Source organism: Physella acuta, unplaced genomic scaffold (genome assembly GCF_028476545.2).
Source record: "Physella acuta isolate Inbredline_101_S28 unplaced genomic scaffold, ASM2847654v3 ptg000769l, whole genome shotgun sequence".
NCBI lineage: Eukaryota > Metazoa > Mollusca > Gastropoda > Physidae > Physella > Physella acuta.
In genome coordinates this window covers 334,552-355,615 of record NW_026732287.1, presented here as the reverse complement: position 1 = coordinate 355,615, position 21,064 = coordinate 334,552, and the positions used below count along the sequence as shown (strand labels likewise).

General features: G+C 37.5%; 2 protein-coding genes and 1 pseudogene across 2 annotated transcripts; all 3 read right to left on the bottom strand.

Moving 5' to 3' along the window:
• Positions 1-194: 194 nt before the first annotated feature.
• On the bottom strand, positions 195-6,331 carry LOC131950522 (isovaleryl-CoA dehydrogenase, mitochondrial). Its single transcript, XM_059312717.1, has 12 exons — positions 6,079-6,331; positions 4,040-4,129; positions 3,845-3,896; positions 3,473-3,642; positions 3,255-3,348; positions 2,903-3,039; positions 2,722-2,818; positions 2,348-2,441; positions 2,042-2,123; positions 1,721-1,825; positions 1,033-1,105; positions 195-699 (listed from the first exon to the last, which is right to left on the bottom strand). Exons 1-12 carry the CDS (start codon positions 6,205-6,207, stop codon positions 566-568), a joined length of 1,257 nt encoding a protein of 418 aa, XP_059168700.1. The 5' UTR covers positions 6,208-6,331; the 3' UTR covers positions 195-565.
• A 2,095-nt stretch (positions 6,332-8,426) lies between these two features.
• Positions 8,427-10,465, bottom strand: LOC131950507 (uncharacterized). The gene is made up of 2 exons (XM_059312700.1): positions 10,371-10,465; positions 8,427-9,510 (listed from the first exon to the last, which is right to left on the bottom strand). Exons 1-2 carry the CDS (start codon positions 10,421-10,423, stop codon positions 8,583-8,585), a joined length of 981 nt encoding a protein of 326 aa, XP_059168683.1. The 5' UTR covers positions 10,424-10,465; the 3' UTR covers positions 8,427-8,582.
• Positions 10,466-14,966: 4,501 nt separating this feature from the next.
• LOC131950514 (sodium/potassium/calcium exchanger 1-like) lies at positions 14,967-17,531 on the bottom strand (annotated as a pseudogene).
• Between the last annotated feature and the right edge of the window lie 3,533 nt (positions 17,532-21,064).

The following is a 21,064-nucleotide window of genomic DNA, read 5'->3' as shown; positions in this document are numbered from 1 at the left end:
GGGTCCAAGGGCTATTAGACAGCAGCTGATGAGGGAGGTGGGAAAGATGACCATACTCAAACTTGTCAATGAAACAATGAGGAAAATAACCATGAAAAACAGTTTTATGTTTTTAATATTACACTTGTATACATCAAGAGCATTTGTTACAATAATTTTTAAATCTGTACAAACAGCAATCTTTTTGTTTCAGCACCTGAAACCAAACTAACAATATTCAATGTTTACACTAAATACAGCTATAACAGGGCAACAACTTGGTCTAGTGATACACACTAAGATTCTGGTGTACATCATGAGCATATCATTTATAAACCTGCTGAAAATACTGACTAGTCTTAAAAATATTTCTTCACACATAAAGGAATGCTAAATTATGGCATTTTGAAGTGCTAAAGAAGATATCTGATTGTGAAATAATCCTATACAAATTAAGTTCTTTTCACAGTGTCTAACTCATTGTTCAAGTGTTTATATGAATAAATCACCAGGTAATTTTACTTTCTTTAAACCTAGGTGTTCAGTACAATTACTTATTAATTCTTTAAAATATTTCAAGTATATGTTATCGGTAGTGTGCATTAATGGCACGGGCAATAACAAGCCGTCTAATTTCGCTAGTCCCAGCTCCTATCTCGTACAACTTTGCATCACGCAACAATCGTCCTGTTGGATAGTCATTGATGTAACCATTTCCACCTGATGGAAGACAGCATCAATAATTGTAAGAATTATAAGGAGCAAAACAAGAAGGTGAAATATAACAGGACTAAATGAAGTTTACAAAACTGTTCAGCATAATATAGCCAACTAAAAATCAATATTTTTCTTGCTGATATTTTTCTAATATAATCATTTTCCCTTAAGTAGTGCTAAATAAAAGTGTATGAACATTAATTTAAATACAGTTTTAGATTAACATAAGCTTTACAAATAATACAAAATTTCCTATATTGTATAAAATTTAATAAACCATTAAATACACAGCTATACTTGAACTGTCAAACAAATGTAATGTTTGAATCAACTCACCAAGAATTTGAATTGCATCAAGTGCCATTTTAGTAGCAGCTTCAGCAGTATAGAGAATTACACCTGCACAATTCTAAAGGAGATAAAGCACCTTTGTTTACACAGACCATATTTTAGGTGAATCAATGAAATAGTTAGGTTGTCTAAAGATATAGCAGTAGGATTGAAAGGGGGAAAGAGAATAGTTGCCTTGTTTAGAATATCAAACAAAATGTACAATTTTTATGAATGTTTGGGGTACAAACAGCAATGTTGGACAGTATCATTTGTGTACTAATACTGAGCGTTATACAGTTGTAACTGCACAAGACAATATTTATCTACAATATTATAATGACTTAGTTTATCTCACAACAAAACTTAACCAGAGAACATTGCTCTATTTATTTAAATAGTATCAATCATTTAGATTTTACAACCATGGTAAATGAATGCCCACAAAAAAGCTGCAACACTATGGTAGCCTATATGGTATTGAGGAAGATAACATTAAGTGCTGCAACAGTACGATAGCCTTTATGGTATTGATGAAGCTTATGTTAAGTGCAGCAACAGTATGTCAGCCTATATGGTATTGATGAAGCTTATGTTAAGTGCAGCAACAGTATGTTAGCCTATATGGTATTGATGAAGCTTATGTAAAGTGCAGCAACAGTATGTTAGCCTATATGGTATTGAGGAAGCTTACGTTAGGATGGCGCTCTCCTCTGTCCAAAGCTCTTGCAACATTGTACAAATATGATCTACTTGCATTTAATATTGTGTACATGTCCGCCATCTTTGCCTGAATCATCTAGTGCAATCAAACATCATTAGTCATTTAACATTTTCAAATTTTAAAACAGAAAAACTAAAAGAATTCTGTCTCCCCCCCCCCCCCCCCCATTAAAATGAAGATACATTACAATAATACTTAGAGTACAGTTATGTAAATAGTTTAAATCTACTCAGCTAAATGTTTGCAAATGAAATGAGAAAACATTGAAAATTCAAACATCTAAATTATTACCTGGAAATGACCAATTTTTTCACCAAAACATTCTCTGACATGGGCATACTGAAAGGCTACATCACAACAAGCTTGCATTATTCTAGAAGATAAATATCATACACCACTGTTAGAGAGGGACATTTGACAATCTAATTATTTTTTTAAAAAAGCAGTATTTAAATTTGTGTAAGAATGGATCATTTAAAGCATCTAAAAAAAAGTTACCAGTCATAAACAATTATCAAGTTAATTCAAGTAAAACTTACATTTCTGAGAAGAGATAGAGCTATAAACTGTATGTAATTTAAAGATAGTTGTACATACCCCACTGGTCCTGCAGCAAGGATACATCTCTCAATGTCCAGCCCACTCATCAGCACATACACACCCTTCCCCAGCGATCCCATCACATTTTCAGCTGTGAATACAACTCACTTTTTCAAATACAAGAAATATTTTCAACTGTGAACACAACTCACTTTTTCAAATACAAGAAAAAATTTCAGCTGTGAATACAACTCACTTTTTCAAATAAAAGAAAAATTTTCAACTGTGAATACAACTCACTTTTTCAAATAAAAGAAAAATGTTCAACTGTGAATACAACTCACTTTTTCAAATACAACTCACTTTTTCAAATACAAGAAATATTTTCAGCTAACTTAAAACAACATACTGTACAAAAATGAAGATCTAACCTGGTACTTTACAGTCTTCAAATATAAGTTCTGATGTGTTTGATCCCCTCATCCCCAACTTATCTAGTTTCTTGCCAGTTGAAAAACCTGGCATTCCCTACAGAAGATGGCATAAGGACGTTACTTCAAACTGGTGTTTTAAAATCTTGGCACCAAGAGTATGACAAGATAAAAGACTTGCCTTTTCAACAAGAAAAGCTGTGATGCCATGCTGGGGTTTAGGGCTCTTTGGGTCTGTTTTAGCATAAACAACAAGCACATCAGCATCAGGGCCATTTGTAATCCAGAACTTGTTGCCATTTAACACATAATGGTCCCCTGAAATTACATTATAATAAAAAAATCACAGGTACAACTTCTCAAAATAAAAACATTAGCCAAATTTAGGAAGATCCAATTGGACAAATCAACCAAAGGCAAATAAAAATTACTTTTGTTATTACCTTTGTTGATGGTGGTAAACTTCATTAGTTGTTAGCTGTGAGCTTCATTGAAAATTAAACTAACTTTGCTGATAGCTTAATTGAGATTACCTTTGTTGTTTGCTGTTAGCTTCATTGAAACAACATCTGAGCCAGCATTAGGTTCACTCATAGCCAAAGCGCCAATTTTTTCTCCTGATATTAACTGAAAACAGAAGGGCACATTTACAATATAACATTCAATCTAAAGCTGAGTAAAATACCTACTGGGTTTACTTTTTCCTATAACTGTATAAATAAACATTAATTAAATACACAGCTGTACTTACTCCTGGTAGATATTTGTCTTTCTGTGCATCTGTTCCATTCCTGACGATCTGGTTAATGCACAAGTTGGAGTGGGCACCATAGCTGAGGGCAATAGAAGCAGACGCACGAGTCATCTCTTCCAGGATGATGCAGTGTTCAAGGTAGCCCATTTCTGACCCTCCATACTTACCTTTCAGCAGAAGATAGAGAATTTAAAACAAATTGCTTAAAAGTTGGTTACAATAACATTTCACATTCAAAAGGCTGGACCATTAGGTAAACACCATCTCTCTTCATTCAAGTATACAAATTAACAGCTTTTAAAAATTATTTTAATAATAAAAAGACTGTATTAGTTCCACAAAACTAGTTTAAAGAGAAAAGTATTTTACTTGGTGCAGTGGCTCCATGTAATCCCATCTTTCCACAGTCCAGCCAGAATTGCTAACAAAAATACAAGATTATATTACTATTTGGCAAACAACAATTTCTGCTTACATTATATTAAACTTGCTCAATATTATTTACAAATATTTGTCATTGGCTTTTTTCCCCTCAACCATGAAAAAAAAAAAAAACCACCTTACTCTCATGTCTTTGAATTCATTTGTCCTGTCAATCTCCGCAGCTTTAGGCGCCAGCTGATTTTGACAAAACTGAAACACACTGTTACGAAGCTGCAAAATAAATCAAACAATTTTCACATCTTTCTGTAAAACGTTCAACACTGAATATATGACAACTGAATTAAAAGATTTAGTGGATTCAACTTGATACATTCATCAACAACCCACTAACAAATTACACTGTTCTATTTATGTACATAACCTTAAAGTTTTTAGTCACTAAAATTGCTTAGTTATTTATATCAGTGATAAATCTTACAGTGATTATTTAAACCTGGGTTGTTGAATAGGACAAACAGAAGCATTACAAATATACAAGATACACATGTAACGCCTCTTTCTATCATAAGATGACATTTCAATGATTTCACTGACTTAGATGAGTAAATTATAGTATTGACAGCATGGCTTATAAATACATAACTGATAAGAATAGTGGGCAAGTAGTTCCTGAACCAGCTGTTACAAGAGAGGGTTAACTGGGCTTTCAGAGCCCAAGGACAAGTTAGTGCTAAAATCAACACCTCAGTGCTAAAAGTGGCTTCAATACACAGGTATCACTGCCAGTGGAGTTTAGTAGTACTGTACTGCAGTACAGGCAAATAAAAGATATGCTGTGGGGGAGGATGAAACTAATAAACCAGAGTGGTGAAGGACTGAAGACAACACATCAGGCAGTCTACAAAACCTGACAACTACAGGCTACTTAGAAAGGTATGAAATATTTCAAATTTTATTTCAGTGAAGGGATGCAGGGTAAGCAGGCTCCAATATCTAAATTCTAGATTATTTAAATTTTAGATTATTTACATAATTTAATTCTAGATAACCGTCACATAATTAGAATTTAGAAGCATTAAAAAAATCTAATTTAAATTAAAAAAGTCATCCATTTATAAAAATCCATTCATGAAAAATTTGAACATTATATAGAACATATGGCCCCATGGGAAAGATGAAGTTGAGTTCAGATGTTTCTGTGACCTCGCCATATGAAGGGAAAGTTTAGTCAGCACTATGGCCAGCTACTTGTACTGGGTAGCCTCAGGGACATCTTACAAAGTCAAGCCCAGTCTTTACGGTTAGCAGTCGTACGCTCTACCATCTGACTAGACGGTTGTTACATGTGGAAGTCTTGTCTCAAAAAAAATACTTCTAACATTGTAAACAGTAATTCAATAGCACACAATCAATGTGTAAAACACTAAGCTTGCGGGGTATGAAACTTTTTAATAAATATTATTGTTTATATTTAACTCAATGCAACTATCCTTGCGCAGGACAATAAATTTTAAAATAAATTTGATTAGTCGGCTAAAAATAGCTAACTATGAATAGCTTTCTGAGAGGTATTTGTAGTTAAGTACACTCTCATCTACTATCTAGATCTATATTATAACTTATAAGCAGAGTTTTGTCCAGGCATTTAGGAAAGTGCCGCCAAGCGAACTAAATGGAATTTATATAGAAATTTGATACTTTTACTGTGCCTGCCCCCCCCCCCCCTCGGACGGAGAAAAAAGTCTGAAATAAACACTGATTATAAGTCAGACTAAAAAGATAAAATAAAATAAAATAGAATTGACTCTATTCACAGTACTCAGCCCTGACCTATAGCAATATAAAAAAAAGTTGACTATTTTAGTATTTTTAGTAGTATTTTACTTGTAGAGATCTAAAACTTGAAATTGTGACGGATGATTAGCCAACTTATTGACTTAAGACTTAATAATTGTCTTAATCATGTCAATAATTAATTAATTAATCAATGGCCTACTGCAAGTACTTGAGTTAACTTTTTTAGGTAGCCGATCTAGTATCTAGAGATTTTGATTTATAAATATAATTAGTAGCCTAATAATTAGATCTAATATATAGGGCCTATAGGCCTAATAATATTATTTTAATATTTAATAGGCCTATTAATTTAGATTTTTTTAAAAGATGTTGTTAGTTCACAGTTGTTAGCTAAAATTTAAAAAATAAAATAGGTTGTTAACCTGCTTCTGTTCCTCAGATAAATTATAAAGGGTGTCATCTATAGGGAAGTATGAGCTAGACCTCTTTGATAAAACACTAATAACTGGTTGTCGAAGACGAACACACGATCTAAGAGCTAAAGTTGCCATCACTAACGTCTTATAAATTTAATACTAAAACTTTGCTAGCCCAGTAGAAATCTACTAAAATCAAGCCTATAGGCCTAGAGTGAAATGAACTTCGGATCAGGATGACCTCCCATTTTTCGTTTCGTTAGTTAGCAATTTTGCGCAATTTATGTTTTAAATACTTGATGTTCTATTCTAGATTTATATTCTCCATCTATAGCATATTATAGACTCTAGATATCTAGATCTTACTAGATCAAGATTTTAGACATAGAATAAAGAACTTAAAGCTAGTGTAGCAGAGTAGCCACATTAAATTTAATAACAAAAATAAATATTAGGCCTACTTATAAAATATACATACGTGTCATGATGTAGCCTGGTTAAGATTGCAGCACTAAGCCTAAGCTATATCTTTCTTATATTCTTTTTTTTTTCTTAGCCGTAGATTAGATTGAGAAAATAGTGTTTAATAAATAATAATAAATATTTTAATAGATTAATTGGGGTTTCAGTACTTTTCAGCCTTGAGATCTTGTTTTTTGGGAAATAAAATTACTTTAACGAAAACTAGGCACACTGGTGGTGTAGTGAAAATCTTGATAGTAGTCACTTTTGTGATAGCTATCAACGGACCATAGGTGGAGATCTGTCAGCTTTAAACATTCTAGACAGTAGCGTAGCAAGGATCGTCTCATGGGGGGTTTACATTTTTACCCGGGGACAAACTTTCGATTTACACCCCCCTCAAACCTTTGATTTGCACCCCCCTCAAACTTTCGATTTTCACACCCCCCTCAAACTTTTGATTTGCACCCCCTCAAACTTTTGATTTACACCACCCCCGTCATACTTTATATATATATACCGAGGGGTCTATGGGGGGGGGGGGTATGACCCCCCTAACCCCCCTGCCTACACCACTGATTCTAGATAGGTTATTAATTAATATGCCTTAGGCTTAATGATGTTGATTGAATTAATTGGACCCCGAAGAAATGGACTACGACATGCTTTAGGGGGGCAGCATCAAGATGAGAATGGTGACGTGTGGATTTGAGTATACATTTTTAAAAAAAGTCCATGTGGATTATGCAGAGGCGTAGCGAGGGCGGGGGTGCGGCCGCACCGAGTGACACCATTGGGGGGGGGGGGGCGGGGGTGACACAATGGCAAAAAAAGCAAAATATACAGAACAAAAATGTTCTTTTGCCAGTTCCATTAATGATTATTTTAAAGTTAAATAGTCTTGTAAGTACAAATCGACAATTATTACAAGAGGGTGGGGGTGACAGCATTATGTAAACGTACTAACTATAGAGAAAACAATGCTAAATCCAACTGTATTATTAACAGACTATAGATAAAATCGTTACAGTTAAGTCTGTGATTAAAGCTTATACACATACATGTACGCGTATGCGGCATATATTTAAATTATAGGCCTATGTAGGCCGACACACACACACACACACACACACACACACACATATATATATATATATATATATATATATATATATATATATATATATATATATATATATATATATATATATATATATATATATATATATATATATATATATATATATATATGTAATTCTCTTCTGGGAGACGTTAGAAAACAAGCTGCAGCATTGGTACTGTCGAATTCACAAATTATGAATTACTGAAAAGTAGAAAAAACAACAACTAAATAGCGGCGTATGATACACCGCGGGTCGGGTCGTATACTTTATTTCTTGGGGGTGACACCGCGAAGTGCCGCACCGGGTGACAACCGACTTAGCGACACCACTTGGAATACGTATTTCCTTCTATCCATACTCCAGATTTGTGCATACATTTTTTTATAAGCCCTTGGCCTAGTATTAAATAGTAGTGTATTATTATATATTTTAATTTTAAGAAAAATAAGTTATATTCTACTTTTTAGTGCATTATTACATAAAAACTTGTTATTAAAACGTTTTTATGAATTTGTTTCAATTAGACACACATTATTTGCATGTGCACAATATATAAGTCATATTGTGAAATGTGAAATATGCTGCACAATACATGTCACATTGTTAAATGTGAATTATGCTGCACAATATTTAGGCCCTATTCCTAGATGTGATATAATAATATGTTGTACATAGACCATACTCCTAAATGTGAAATATACTGAACAAACCACGTATGCCTAAATGTAAGAGCTGTTTTAAAGACAAAGCAAAAAATCCAAATTTGCTGTAATTTTTAGGTCACTGTTTATTGAATTTTAATCATGAAAAGCGAATAAATAAAATTCACTTCGTAGTTTTGTCCGTATAACATGAAACATAGTGTGCAGAATATAATATATATTTTTAAAATATTATACAGTAAAAACAAATTGGTTGACTGGTTTATCTTCGTTTGTATGGAACAGAAAAAGAATAGTATTTTTTGAACATAGGAATCTTGCTTAGAATTGGTAGTCTTGGGTCTGTTTTAGCGATTGCTTCAACACCAAAGAACGGATCAATCGTCTTCCCGTTCTTGTCCACCTCGTTGGTCTTTGGGGCGTAGACCGTGACCGTCTTGTTCTTGGCGTTGTACGTCATCTTGGCCAGAAAGTCTGGGTACTCGTCTACTTCAGCCGCGTTGTTGTAGCTGGCGCTGGAGGGACTGTTGTAGCTAGGGTTGGAGGGACTGTTGTAGCTAGGGTTGGAGGGACTGTTGTAGCTAGGGTTGGAGGGACTGTTGTAACTTGGGTTGGAGGGACTGTTGTAGCTAGGGTTGGAGGGACTGTTGTAGCTAGGGTTGGAGGGACTGTTGTAGCTAGGGTTGGAGGGACTGTTGTAGCTAGGGTTGGAGGGACTGTTGTAACTTGGGTTGGAGGGACTGTTGTAAATTGGGTTGGAGGGACTGTTGTAGCTAGGGTTGGAGGGACTGTTGTAGCTAGGGTTGGAGGGACTGTTGTAACTTGGGTTGGAGGGACTGTTGTAGCTAGGGTTGGAGGGACTGTTGTAACTTGGGTTGGAGGGACTGTTGTAAATTGGGTTGGAGGGACTGTTGTAACTTGGGTTGGAGGGACTGTTGTAAATTGGGTTGGAGGGACTGTTGTGAATTCGGTTGGAGTTAGAGAGAGTGTCGTATCTAGGGTTGGAGTTTGCAGGCTGGGTATAAATTGGGTACTCATCCAAGTCTAGTTGGCTGGGGTCAATGAGTACAGGCGTGTTGTAGGAAGCTTTACTTGGACTGGTGTAGCTGGGGGCGTTGGGGGCGCTGGGTTTGGTGGCGGCTAGGTTGCTGCCCCAGCCTAGAGTTGGGGGGTAATCTAAATCATAGGACCTGTCACAAGAAGAAGGAAAATTTAAACATTTCTAAATCATAGGACCTGTCACAAGAAGAAGGAAAATTTAAACATTTCTAAATCATAGGACCTGTCACAAGAAGAAGGAGAATTTAAACATCTAAATCATAGTTTGACATGTCAAATATGTTATGTTATAAATTGACAATTCGACTATTTATAAGTGTAGGCCTACTACTGGAAACTCTTTCATATAAATTATTAGAATTAAATTTAGATGATGATAAAATGTGTCCAAATTTAAAAAAAGTAAACATTTCGACTTTTACATACAACGGATAATCCAAACTTCCTTTAAAGTCTAGAGATTATTTTTGCTGTCTCCAAGACTACAGCTGTTTATTGTAAATAAATACAGCCAATGTTGGGACCCTAACACAACTACTGACCAGAGTTTCTTCCAGGCATCTCTTGTGGGGGGGGGGGGGGGGGGCTTTGCCCCCCCCTCCCCCGAAGAAAGTCTACCGCCCCCCCCCCCCCCGAACGAGATGGAATTTATATAGTAAACATACACTTTTACTAGTGTCCGCCACCCCGAAAAATGTTGACCCCCCCCAAAAATATCAAGTGCCCCCCCCCCCCCCCGGCCGGAGAAAAAAGTCTGGAAGAAACACTGCTACTGACTAGCAGACTTCACACAATAGAATTCATTATTATTTAGTAGTTTCCCCTTGATATGTAAGCGTCAAACACATACATTAATTAAAAAGAAATGTGACATAAATTAGAAAGAAATTTAAAAAAAATGAATTTGTGACATACAATGGCGGAAAATTTTAAATATATTTAATGTAAACTTTTAATCTAAATGAGAAAGAAATGAAAAAAGTCCACATACCCACAGAAGACCCCAGCGAAGAGCTGGACTAAAACAGTGACTACAGTCCTCATGTTTGGTGACACTTCACGGTGACTGTCGCACCACGCTTTATAAAGGTGGACCCCCTCGACAGGTGGCGCTCGTTCAGGAAGTCCTGTACTGACTATCTCCCCATCGCTGACCGTGATTTATGGCTGACAGCTGGACGTTTATGTCAGTGATTGCCGCATTCGATTAGGTCATACTCTTTGTTTCCCACGTTGACGGGCAGTTGGAGAAGGTAACAAAGACGTCACTTGATCGGAGATTTGCGCTGATACACGCAGGCACACCTCGCTTTGGGCATGGGCAGCTTTTGATTGGCAGTTGGGAGAGTCAGTTACCGACGTAGTTTAGTTTGAATGCGTTTAATACATACTCTATCCCATAAGTTTCAAAGAGGAAAACTTACAAGCAAGCGTACTTGTGAAATATCTCGTCGTTATATGTCGACGTTGAGCGAGGTAACATACATGACGTGAGCTCAAATCTAACGTGACTGGCGTCGTTATCATGGGGTGAACTTGAAAGGAAATATTTATTGAAGTTTACATGTACCAAGCAGGGGCGGAACTACAGTGCCGCCAGACCCCGCAATGCGGGGGGGCCCACGCCATTTAGGGGCCCACAGCCGACCAAAATAAAACATTTATATTTAAAAACAAATAAAATAATTTCCTTGCTTTTTTAACTTGATGGCTGTTTTGTAAAAAAGATTACCGTAGCTTCTATAGACACCATCCCACGCTCTTGTATATTTTTCCCTTTGTTTTTAAACCACTGTGAAAGCCAAGTCCTCTTTCTCCTACAATCAAACTTATCAAAGCTAAGCAAACGTTCAAACCACTTCCATGACTTATTTCACTTCTTTAAATAGTCAAATAAGCGTGATCATATTCATATGCTCCTTTTAATAGATTTGTACTAAACAAATTAAAAAGCAATTATTTCTCTTAATTATTATTTTTTTGTAAAGTACTTACTTATTAATGACATTGTATAAAAAAGAAATGTATTTAAAATTAATAATATAAATTCGAAAAAAAACATGAAAATAAACATAACACAAGACACCATAACTTACATACAAAGCTTTCATGGTTTATATTCTTTTGAACGACTAGAGGTGATGAAGCCTTATAGTTATAGCAGAGATAAAATAAAACTGATTTTTACAAAGCTCACTAATGCACTTACACACATGGCATGATGTTGTAATTTGTTTTAATTGAAAAAAAAAACTACCATTTTTTTCAAAACCCGAACAAGCCAGCAATGAATATCCTATGTTCGTATGTAGTGTTTGATATATATATATATATATATATATATATATATATATATATATATATATATATATATATATATATATATATATATATATAGGGGGGGGGCCTAAAAATTTTTTTTGCGGGGTGGCCCTTTTTTTCTAGTTCCGCCACTGGTACCAAGCAGTTTTTCATGTGTACAATTAATAAGCCATTATGATTAATGAGATATTTGACCAGTGGAGTCATTAGGACAAAACACAAGGAGATGATTCATTGTGTGATTCCCCAGATTTCCACATATTTGGCCATGGGTGTACAGGGACTACAGAAAGCTTGACGTCATTGACGTCTCCCCCATGTAACGCTACACCATATAACTGATAGATTTTGTAGCCACCCCCTCCTCGCACCCCCGTGTAACGCCTTTAACCTCTACACCATATAACTGATAGATTTTGTAGCCACCCCCTCCTCGCACCCCCGTGTAACGCCACTAACCTCTACACCATATACCTGACAGATTTTGTAGCCACCCCCTCCTCGCATCCCCGTGTAACGCCACTAACCTCTACACCATATAACTGATAGATTTTGTAGCCACCCCCTCCTCGCACCCCCGTGTAACGCCACTAACCTCTACACCATATAACTGATAGATTTTGTAGCCACCCCCTCCTCGCACCCCCGTGTAACGCCACTAACCTCTATACCATATAACTGATAGATTTTGTAGCCACCCCCTCCTCGCACCCCCGTGTAACGCCACTGATCTCTACACCATATAACTGATAGATTTTGTAGCCACCCCCTCCTCGCACCCCCGTGTAACGCCACACCATATAACTGACAGATCTAGTCAGTGAATAAATCCCTGCAGGTACATCTAGACATGTTAATCTACCTGTCCCACAGGTGAGCTAAAGTACAGCCAGAAAGCAAATAACAAAAAGTGCAGCTATCGGATCTAAATATGGGGGATAAACAATATGGCCGCTCGTTTGGTCGATATGCTGATGTGTATTGACTGGGAGTGTGGTTTAACATATAAACAAGATGTGGCAGTGTGGACAAACATGGTGGTGTGGATAGTGTGGATAGTGTGGATAGTGTGGACAGTGTGGATAGTGTGGACAGTGTGGATAGTGTGGACAAACATGGTGGTGTGGATAGTGTGGATAGTGTGGATAGTGTGGATAGTGTGGATAGTGTGGAAAGTGTGGACAGTGTGGATAGTGTGGACAGTGTGGACAAACATGGCGGTGTGGACAGTGTGGACAAACATGGCGGTGTGGATAGTGTGGACAGTGTGGACAAACATGGCGGTGTGGACAGTGTGGATAGTGTGGACAGTGTGGACAGTGTGGATAGTGTGGACAGCGTGGATAGTGTGGATAGTGTGGACAGTGTGGATAGTGTGGACAGTGTGGATAGTGTGGACAGTGTGGACAAACATGGCGGTGTGGACAGTGTGGATAGTGTGGACAGTGTGGATAGTGTGGATAGTGTGGACAGTGTGGATAGTGTGGACAGTGTGGATAGTGTGGACAGTGTGGACAAACATGGCGGTGTGGACAGTGTGGATAATGTGGATAGTGTGGATAGTGTGGACAGTGTGGATAGTGTGGACAGTGTGGACAAACATGGCGGTGTGGACAGTGTGGATAGTGTGGACAGTGTGGATAGTGTGGATAGTGTGGATAGTGTGGACAGTGTGGATAGTGTGGACAGTGTGGATAGTGTGGACAGTGTGGACAAACATGGCGGTGTGGACAGTGTGGATAATGTGGATAGTGTGGATAGTGTGGACTGTGTGGATAGTGTGGACAGTGTGGACAAACATGGCGGTGTGGACAGTGTGGATAGTGTGGACAGTGTGGACAAACATGGCGGTGTGGATAGTGTGGACAGTGTGGATAGTGTGGACAGTGTGGACAAACATGGCGGTGTGGATAGTGTGGACAAACATGACAGTTAGGTTACCACCGTGGATATGTAGACATTACAACACATTTGATAAAGAAAAGAAGAAATGATAAGGTATCTTCAACCTTTCATGTTCATACTCAAAATTATATATATATATATATATATATATATATATATATATATATATATATATATATATATATATATATATATATATACAAAACAACCCCGTCAAAAAAGGCAGCAATAAATGAACACCGTCATATAAGTTCCCGACATTTAGTCTCCCGACAAAAGGGCTTCCCTCAATAAGGATGAACGTTTGGTGAACAGAAAAAGTCCAAACTTAAATTGACGCTGCATAAAACGGCCCAGGGAAAAAAAAATTCATCTGATTGATTGGAGATGCATTCTTTATTTCTTGAAACTTTTCAAACCGCTCAGAATCCTACTTTTATCCTTGCTATCTTAAAAAAAATCTGAGTAATAACTAGATATAAAAACCGTTTGAAATCAGCTTGTTAAAAAAACCAATCAACTTAAAGTGTAAAGAAATATTTAGATAACAATCTAATATTAAATCCACGAAGATATGTTAAACTTTTAGCAATTCTTCAAAACAAAAACGTTTGTATACAGTGTTTCTTTCAGACTTTTTTTCTCAGGAGGGGAAGGGGGGCACTTGAAATTTTCGGGGGGGGGGGGGGGCGGACACTGTTAAAAGTATATATTTTCTATATACATTCAATTTCATGCCTGGAAGAAACTCTGTATAAATATTATACAGACACACATACACACAATCACCCACAGACACTAACACACTTTTATATATAAATAATAAGGGGCGATTATTCTAATGCCCAGGCTTGTTCAGTTGTTCCTCCATTGGCTATGCTGTGGGTTCGTGTGGCTAGTATACCTAATCTAACTTCAATTGTTTGTTCAATTGTTTGTTCAATTGTTTGTTCAATTGATAGCTTCAATTTTGTTTCTCTGAATGTGATATTCTGTTCATTTTTATATTAAAAACACCTTGTCTTCTAATCGTGACTAATTTTTTTTTGCTGTAAATTTTTGTTTAAAGCATTTAATTTGAGAAATCTTATCCGACTGATCTAAAAACGAGGAGCTAAAAAGTTGACGACAAAAATGGGATCACATTTCCTGTTTTTGTTTCCTAGCACGAGAGCGGATATCACATGCACTAAGACTCGTGCTTATTGCGGTAAACGATACAGAAACTACTCAAGGCTCATACATCAAATAAACACGATGCTTATTTCCTCGCACGGTAGAGAGGAATTAAGCGCGTTGTTTCATCTCTCTTTTCTTTACAAAATATGTCTGGGGTAAAATAAAAGGTATACATGATACGTCAGTGCTATAATAGATAATTATTCATTAATCAGTTAAAATTCTTTATATTTTCTATGGTTGAAATCATTAGCAATATTTTCTTAGACTAACCCTAACCCCTAACCCCTAACCCCTAACCCATAACCCCTAACCCCTAACCCCTAACCCTAACCCTAACCTCAACCCCAACCACAACCCCAACCCCTAACCCCTAACTCGTCGGATATAATGCGCTAAAATTATATTAATGATACCATCTGAACTATAAAAACAACAACAACAAAGAGTTCTAGACAGTTCTGAACCTAAAACCGACTTGAAAGCCGCCGTTCTCTTGATTCTACACATCAGCCATTAAAATAAGCCTAAACAAATAACACTTCATGGAATAAAACGAACATCCGTAAAAAATTTATATATTATGTATGTTTATAAATAAAAGTTAAATATAGATTAATGTTGAGAGGAAATACGCACATTGCTTATTTCCTCACAGTGAGACGGTGGCCTGTAAGCACTTCCCAGACTAACTAGGTAAATCGTTCTATAAATAGATTCCATTTTTACTTTCTCGTATTTGGAGTTTAATGGAAAAAAATTTAATTGTGCAAAATTTGAAATCGAAACTCGACTCACGACATTTAAAAAATTTTTGAGTTAGAAAAACCAAATTTTGTAATCTTGTCTGGATTCGTGTTAGTCTGTATGTTTGCCAGTCTGTATGTATATGAGCACTTAAATCTGATTGTGCCTTGAATTTTAGTTATGTGGACAAAATATCATATTTAAATATCAGATGACTCAAGTATGTTTTAACAACTTTAAAGCGGTTTCCGGTAACCGGAAATGGTACTATACTCTATTTCCGTTTTCACAAAAACCTTCAGAATTTGATTATTTGATACGATATTATCATGAGCAGCCTATTCTAAGAACTTTTCACCTCTATGCTTTCTCGCAACATGAGAGGGTTTTCCCCAAACTTACCCACAACTATTCTACCCGGTTTGCACTGAGAGTACAGCCCCCCCCCTCCCCCAAGAAAAAAAGTCACAGTGAACGTGAATTTGAACCTTCTAAATGTGAAATGGCAAACACATTTTTTGCTGCCTCCCGTCCCGTCCCGTCCACCCCACCCCCTAAAAACACATCATGTGGTAGATGGTTTAAAACGTGTTGCACAAAGTCGGACAGCGACACTGATAGCAGCTAACATCAACCCTAACATCACCACTAACATCACCCCAAACATCAACCCCAAACATCACAAATAACATCACCCCTAACATCAACCCTAACATCACCACTAACATCACCCCAAACATCACCCCTAACATCAGCCCTAACATCACCACCCTAACCTCACCCCAAACATCACCCCTAACATCACCCATAACATCACCCCTAACATCACCCCTAACATCACCCCTAACACCACCAACCTAACATCACCCCTGCATCACCCCTAACATCACCCCTAACATCACCCCTAACATCACCCCTAACAGCACCCCTAACATTACCCCTAACATCACCCCTAACATCACCCTTAACATCACCCTTAACATCACCCATAAAATCATCCCTAACATAACCTCTAACATCACCCCTAACATCACCACCCTAACATCACCACCCTAACATCACCACCCTAACATCACCCCTAACATCACCCCTAACATCACCCCTAACATCACCCCTAACATCACCCCTAACAGCACCCCTAACATTACCCCTAACATCACCCCTAACATCACCCTTAACATCACCCTTAACATCACCCATAAAATCATCCCTAACATAACCTCTAACATCACCCCTAACATCACCACCCTAACATCACTCCTAACATCACCCCTAACATCACCACCCTAACATCACCACCCTAACATCACCACCCTAACATCACCCCTAACATCACCCCTAACATCACCCCTAACATCACCCCTAACATCACCCCTAACACCACCAACCTAACGTCACCGCTAACATCACCCCTAACACCACCAACCTAACGTCACCGCTAACATCACCCCTAACATCACCACCCTAACATCACCCCTAACCTCACTCCTAACATCACCCCTAACATAAACATTAATATCACCACTAACATCACCCCTAACATCACCCCTAACATCAGCCCTAACATCAGCCCTAACATCAGCCCTAGCATCACCCCTAACATCACCCCTAACATCACCCCTAACATTACCCCTAACATCACCCTTAACATCACCTCTAACATCACCCCTAACATCACCCCTAACAAACATCACCCCTAACATCACCCCTAACATTACCTCTAACATCACCACTAACATCACCACTAACATCACCCCTAACATCACCCCTAACATCACCCCTAATATCACCCCTAACATTACCCCTAACATCACCCTTAACATCACCTCTAACATCACCCCTAACATCATCCCTAACAAACATCACCCCTAACATCACCCCTAACATTACCTCTAACATCACCACTAACATCACCACTAACATCACCCCTAACATCACCCCTAACATCACCCCTAATATCACCCCTGCATCACCCCTGGTTGACCATAAGGTCACCCATCCCCACACTATAGAGCCCATAACCCAGCATGTAAGGCCCTTTTAACACTCCATCAAATCGTCCACTTCAAACAGCATGAAAAGTGTGATGACCTCTAGTGAAGGAAATCAAAACCGTCATGTGTAGTTTAAAGTTTGTGAACGTCACTAATTCTAAATGAAATGAGAACAAATCGATAGAGACAGATTAGAGAGACTCAGATAATTGATTAGATCGATATGGACACCACTTACAGGTAGTGTTAGTTTTATACTGCTGCAAGAGTCAACACTGAGCCAACGGTCAACTTGTCAGCACTGAGCAAGCGGTCAACTTGTCAGCACTGAGCCAGCGGTCAACTTGTTGTCTTGAAGTAAAAAAAAAAGCCACGATATCTAGAGGCATACACTTCTAATTGTACATTTTGAAACGAGGCCCACATTCTACTAGAAACTGACTTTATGATTAGAATCAAGAGACTAACCGACCAGCCACAGCTCCCAATGAACGTCTCTCTACTTGTGCTGCTAGTTACAGCTTCAGCCTCCACAGCCGTGGACTGTTACACGTGTTACAATGATTGTTACGGAGATTGTTTAGCAAGTAAGTGGATTTCTTGGCCCAGTGTTTTAACAGAAAGTTTTTGTTTGGAAAAAGTGATTTGATTTTAGTCGTCTATTTCACCTTCTTCTACAAGCGTTTATCAACATAAGAGGTTCTAGCTCTCAATCTTAATTTCAGCTTCTACAAGACTAGTGTTGGTTAACACGACAGCCTCTAAATTTCAGTCTTTATTTCAGCTTCTACAAGTGTTTGTTAACATGACAGCCTCTAAATTTCAGTCTTTATTTCAGCTTCTACAAGTGTTTGTTAACATGACAGCCTCTAAATTTCAGTCTTTATTTCAGCTTCTACAAGTGTTTGTTAACATGACAGCCTCTAAATTTCAGTCTTTATTTCAGCTTCTACAAGTGTTTGTTAACATGACAGCCTCTAACTTTCAGTGTTTATTTCTCCAACTTCTCCAGTTTGCACACGTCCCACCTTCATACGCAACAAAAATAAATGCATGCATCACTGCCTGTACCGAGCTGTGAAGGTCTACTATTGGTGTATATGTACCAAAGTCGAGGAAATCGCCGAGTAATGTCGGTGTTGCTGTAGTGAAGTGGTGAGACAGGATTATGTTGATGTAGTGAAGTGGTGAGACAGGATTATGTTGATGTAGTGAAGTGGTGAGACAGGATTATGTTGATGTAGTGAAGTGATGAGACAGGATTATGTTGATGTAGTGAAGTGATGAGACAGGATCATGTTGATGTAGTGAAGTGGTGAGACAGGATTATGTTGATGTAGTGAAGTGGTGAGACAGGATCATGTTGATGTAGTGAAGTGGTGAGACAGGATTATGTTGATGTAGTGAAGTGGTGAGACAGGATCATGTTGATGTAGTGAAATGGTGTGACAGGATTATGTTGATGTAGTGAAGTGGTGAGACAGGATTATGTTGATGTAGTGAAGTGGTGAGACAGGATTATGTTGATGTAGTGAAGTGGTGAGACAGGATTATGTTGATGTAGTGAAGTGGTGAGACAGGATTATGTTGATGTAGTGAAGTGGTGAGACAGGATTATGTTGATGTAGTGAAATGGTGAGACATGATTATGTTGATGTAGTGAAGTGGTGAGACAGGATCATGTTGATGTAGTGAAGTGGTGAGACAGGATTATGTTGATGTAGTGAAGTGGTGAGACAGGATCATGTTGATGTAGTGAAGTGGTGAGACATGATTATGTTGATGTAGTGAAGTGGTGAGACAGGATTATGTTGATGTAGTGAAGTGGTGAGACAGGATTATGTTGATGTAGTGAAGTGGTGAGACAGGATCATGTTGATGTAGTGAAATGGTGTGACAGGATTATGTTGATGTAGTGAAGTGATGAGACAGGATTATGTTGATGTAGTGAAGTGGTGAGACAGGATTATGTTGATGTAGTGAAGTGGTGAGACAGGATCATGTTGATGTAGTGAAGTGGTGAGACAGGATCATGTTGATGTAGTGAAGTGGTGTGATAGGATGATGTTGCTGTGGTAAGACAAGATGATGTTTATGTGGTGAAGTGATGAGACAGGATGATAATGTCTTAATTATTAAACAAACCCATTTTAATTACATGTAATCTGTCGAAATATTTCTTGATATATTAATTGTAACTTTTTAAAAAATATAAAAGGTTATTTTTAAATGATGATTTGATATTGTGACCTTCCTATACTTATTAGATTTATACACGTCAACCAAGTAAAAGTATATCTCTGATCAAATACAAACACCTCAAGTGGATGTGTCGCATTTAAATTGGTGTCTGATGTCCAAAAATTAAATATTAGAGAAGTACGACAGAATATTGTATAATAAATGGATCAGTGTGAAATAAAATAACAAAAAAATACGACGAGATTTAGTTTATTGTGACGTCAGTACACTGGGTCTTAGTGTAAACAAATGTTATTTATTACCACTTAACCTAGCTCTGGATTAGGGATGCTCAAAGCCCACACAAACAAAATTCTCGTTTGAAATTTTCTATATTTGGAATCTATTTAGGTTTTGTTTCATCTTTTACACAGCTTCATTAAAAATCGTCAAGATATGATACATTTTAATTTGTAAGAAAACCCATTTTTTTTGTGAACGATTATATTCCATTTTCAAGTGCATGCTGCTACGTGCCTCAGGAGGCTCCACCTTCATCATTCCCACACTTCCTGCCCAGGCCACTGAATTGTCACAGAATCTACATTAACCCCCTCACAACCAACCAATGTCACACCTCCAATCGTCCATTAACCCCTTCACAACCAAACAAAGCCACACCTCCAATTGTCCCACAATCTATATCAACCCTCTCACAACCAACCAATGCTACATCTACAATTGTTACTGAATACATTAACCCCCTAAAAACCAGCCAATGCCACGCCTCCAATTGTTACTGAATCTACTTTAACCCCTCATCAACATCCCAGGCAACGACGTGACTTCTACTCCTACTACACGAAGCCGGTTGATAGAGCCATTGCTCTCAGCTGTAGCAGCAAAAAATATTCGAAATATTTCGAAATAGAAGATGAAACAAATCTAGATCTAGAAATTGAAACTAGAAAATTAGATTGGGAAAGTTGAAATTTGATATCGAGATTTGTCGTTGATCTAATAGGGAACAAGCATATCAAGTATTCCAAAAACAATCGCAACAGGCACGCACAGACTTTAATCTAGTTTGTGGGCAGCACACATGATTAGATTTGACTGATTACAAACAGTTGGGGTTACAAGAAATTGCTTTTTGAAATAAGTCCTCATCTGAAACTTGTGTTAGTCATATTTTAATTTTTTTTAGATTCCATCGTTTTACGTTGTCACGAGACATAGCCCCAGACGCTTCTAGTATTTGTTATGTACCGGGGGAGGGGGGGATATTTGACATTTACATACATTAGAATACATGACATTTACAGACTAAAATATTTCACATTTACAGACATTAAAT

What these genes read in the sequence shown, in the direction of transcription:
- LOC131950522 (XM_059312717.1), bottom strand. Translation starts at nt 6,207, where the DNA reads ATGGCAACTTTAGCTCTTAGATCGTGTGTTCGTCTTCGACAACCAGTT. An exon ending in ATGAATTCAAAGACATGAGA is followed by an intron (nt 3,897 to 4,039) that starts GTAAGGTGGTTT and finishes TATTTTTGTTAG; the next exon opens with CAATTCTGGCTGGACTGTGG. An exon ending in CTTGCTGCAGGACCAGTGGG is followed by an intron (nt 2,124 to 2,347) that starts GTATGTACAACT and finishes TTTATCTTCTAG; the next exon opens with AATAATGCAAGCTTGTTGTG.
- LOC131950507 (XM_059312700.1), bottom strand. Translation starts at nt 10,423, where the DNA reads ATGAGGACTGTAGTCACTGTTTTAGTCCAGCTCTTCGCTGGGGTCTTC. An exon ending in TTCGCTGGGGTCTTCTGTGG is followed by an intron (nt 9,511 to 10,370) that starts GTATGTGGACTT and finishes TTCTTGTGACAG; the next exon opens with GTCCTATGATTTAGATTACC.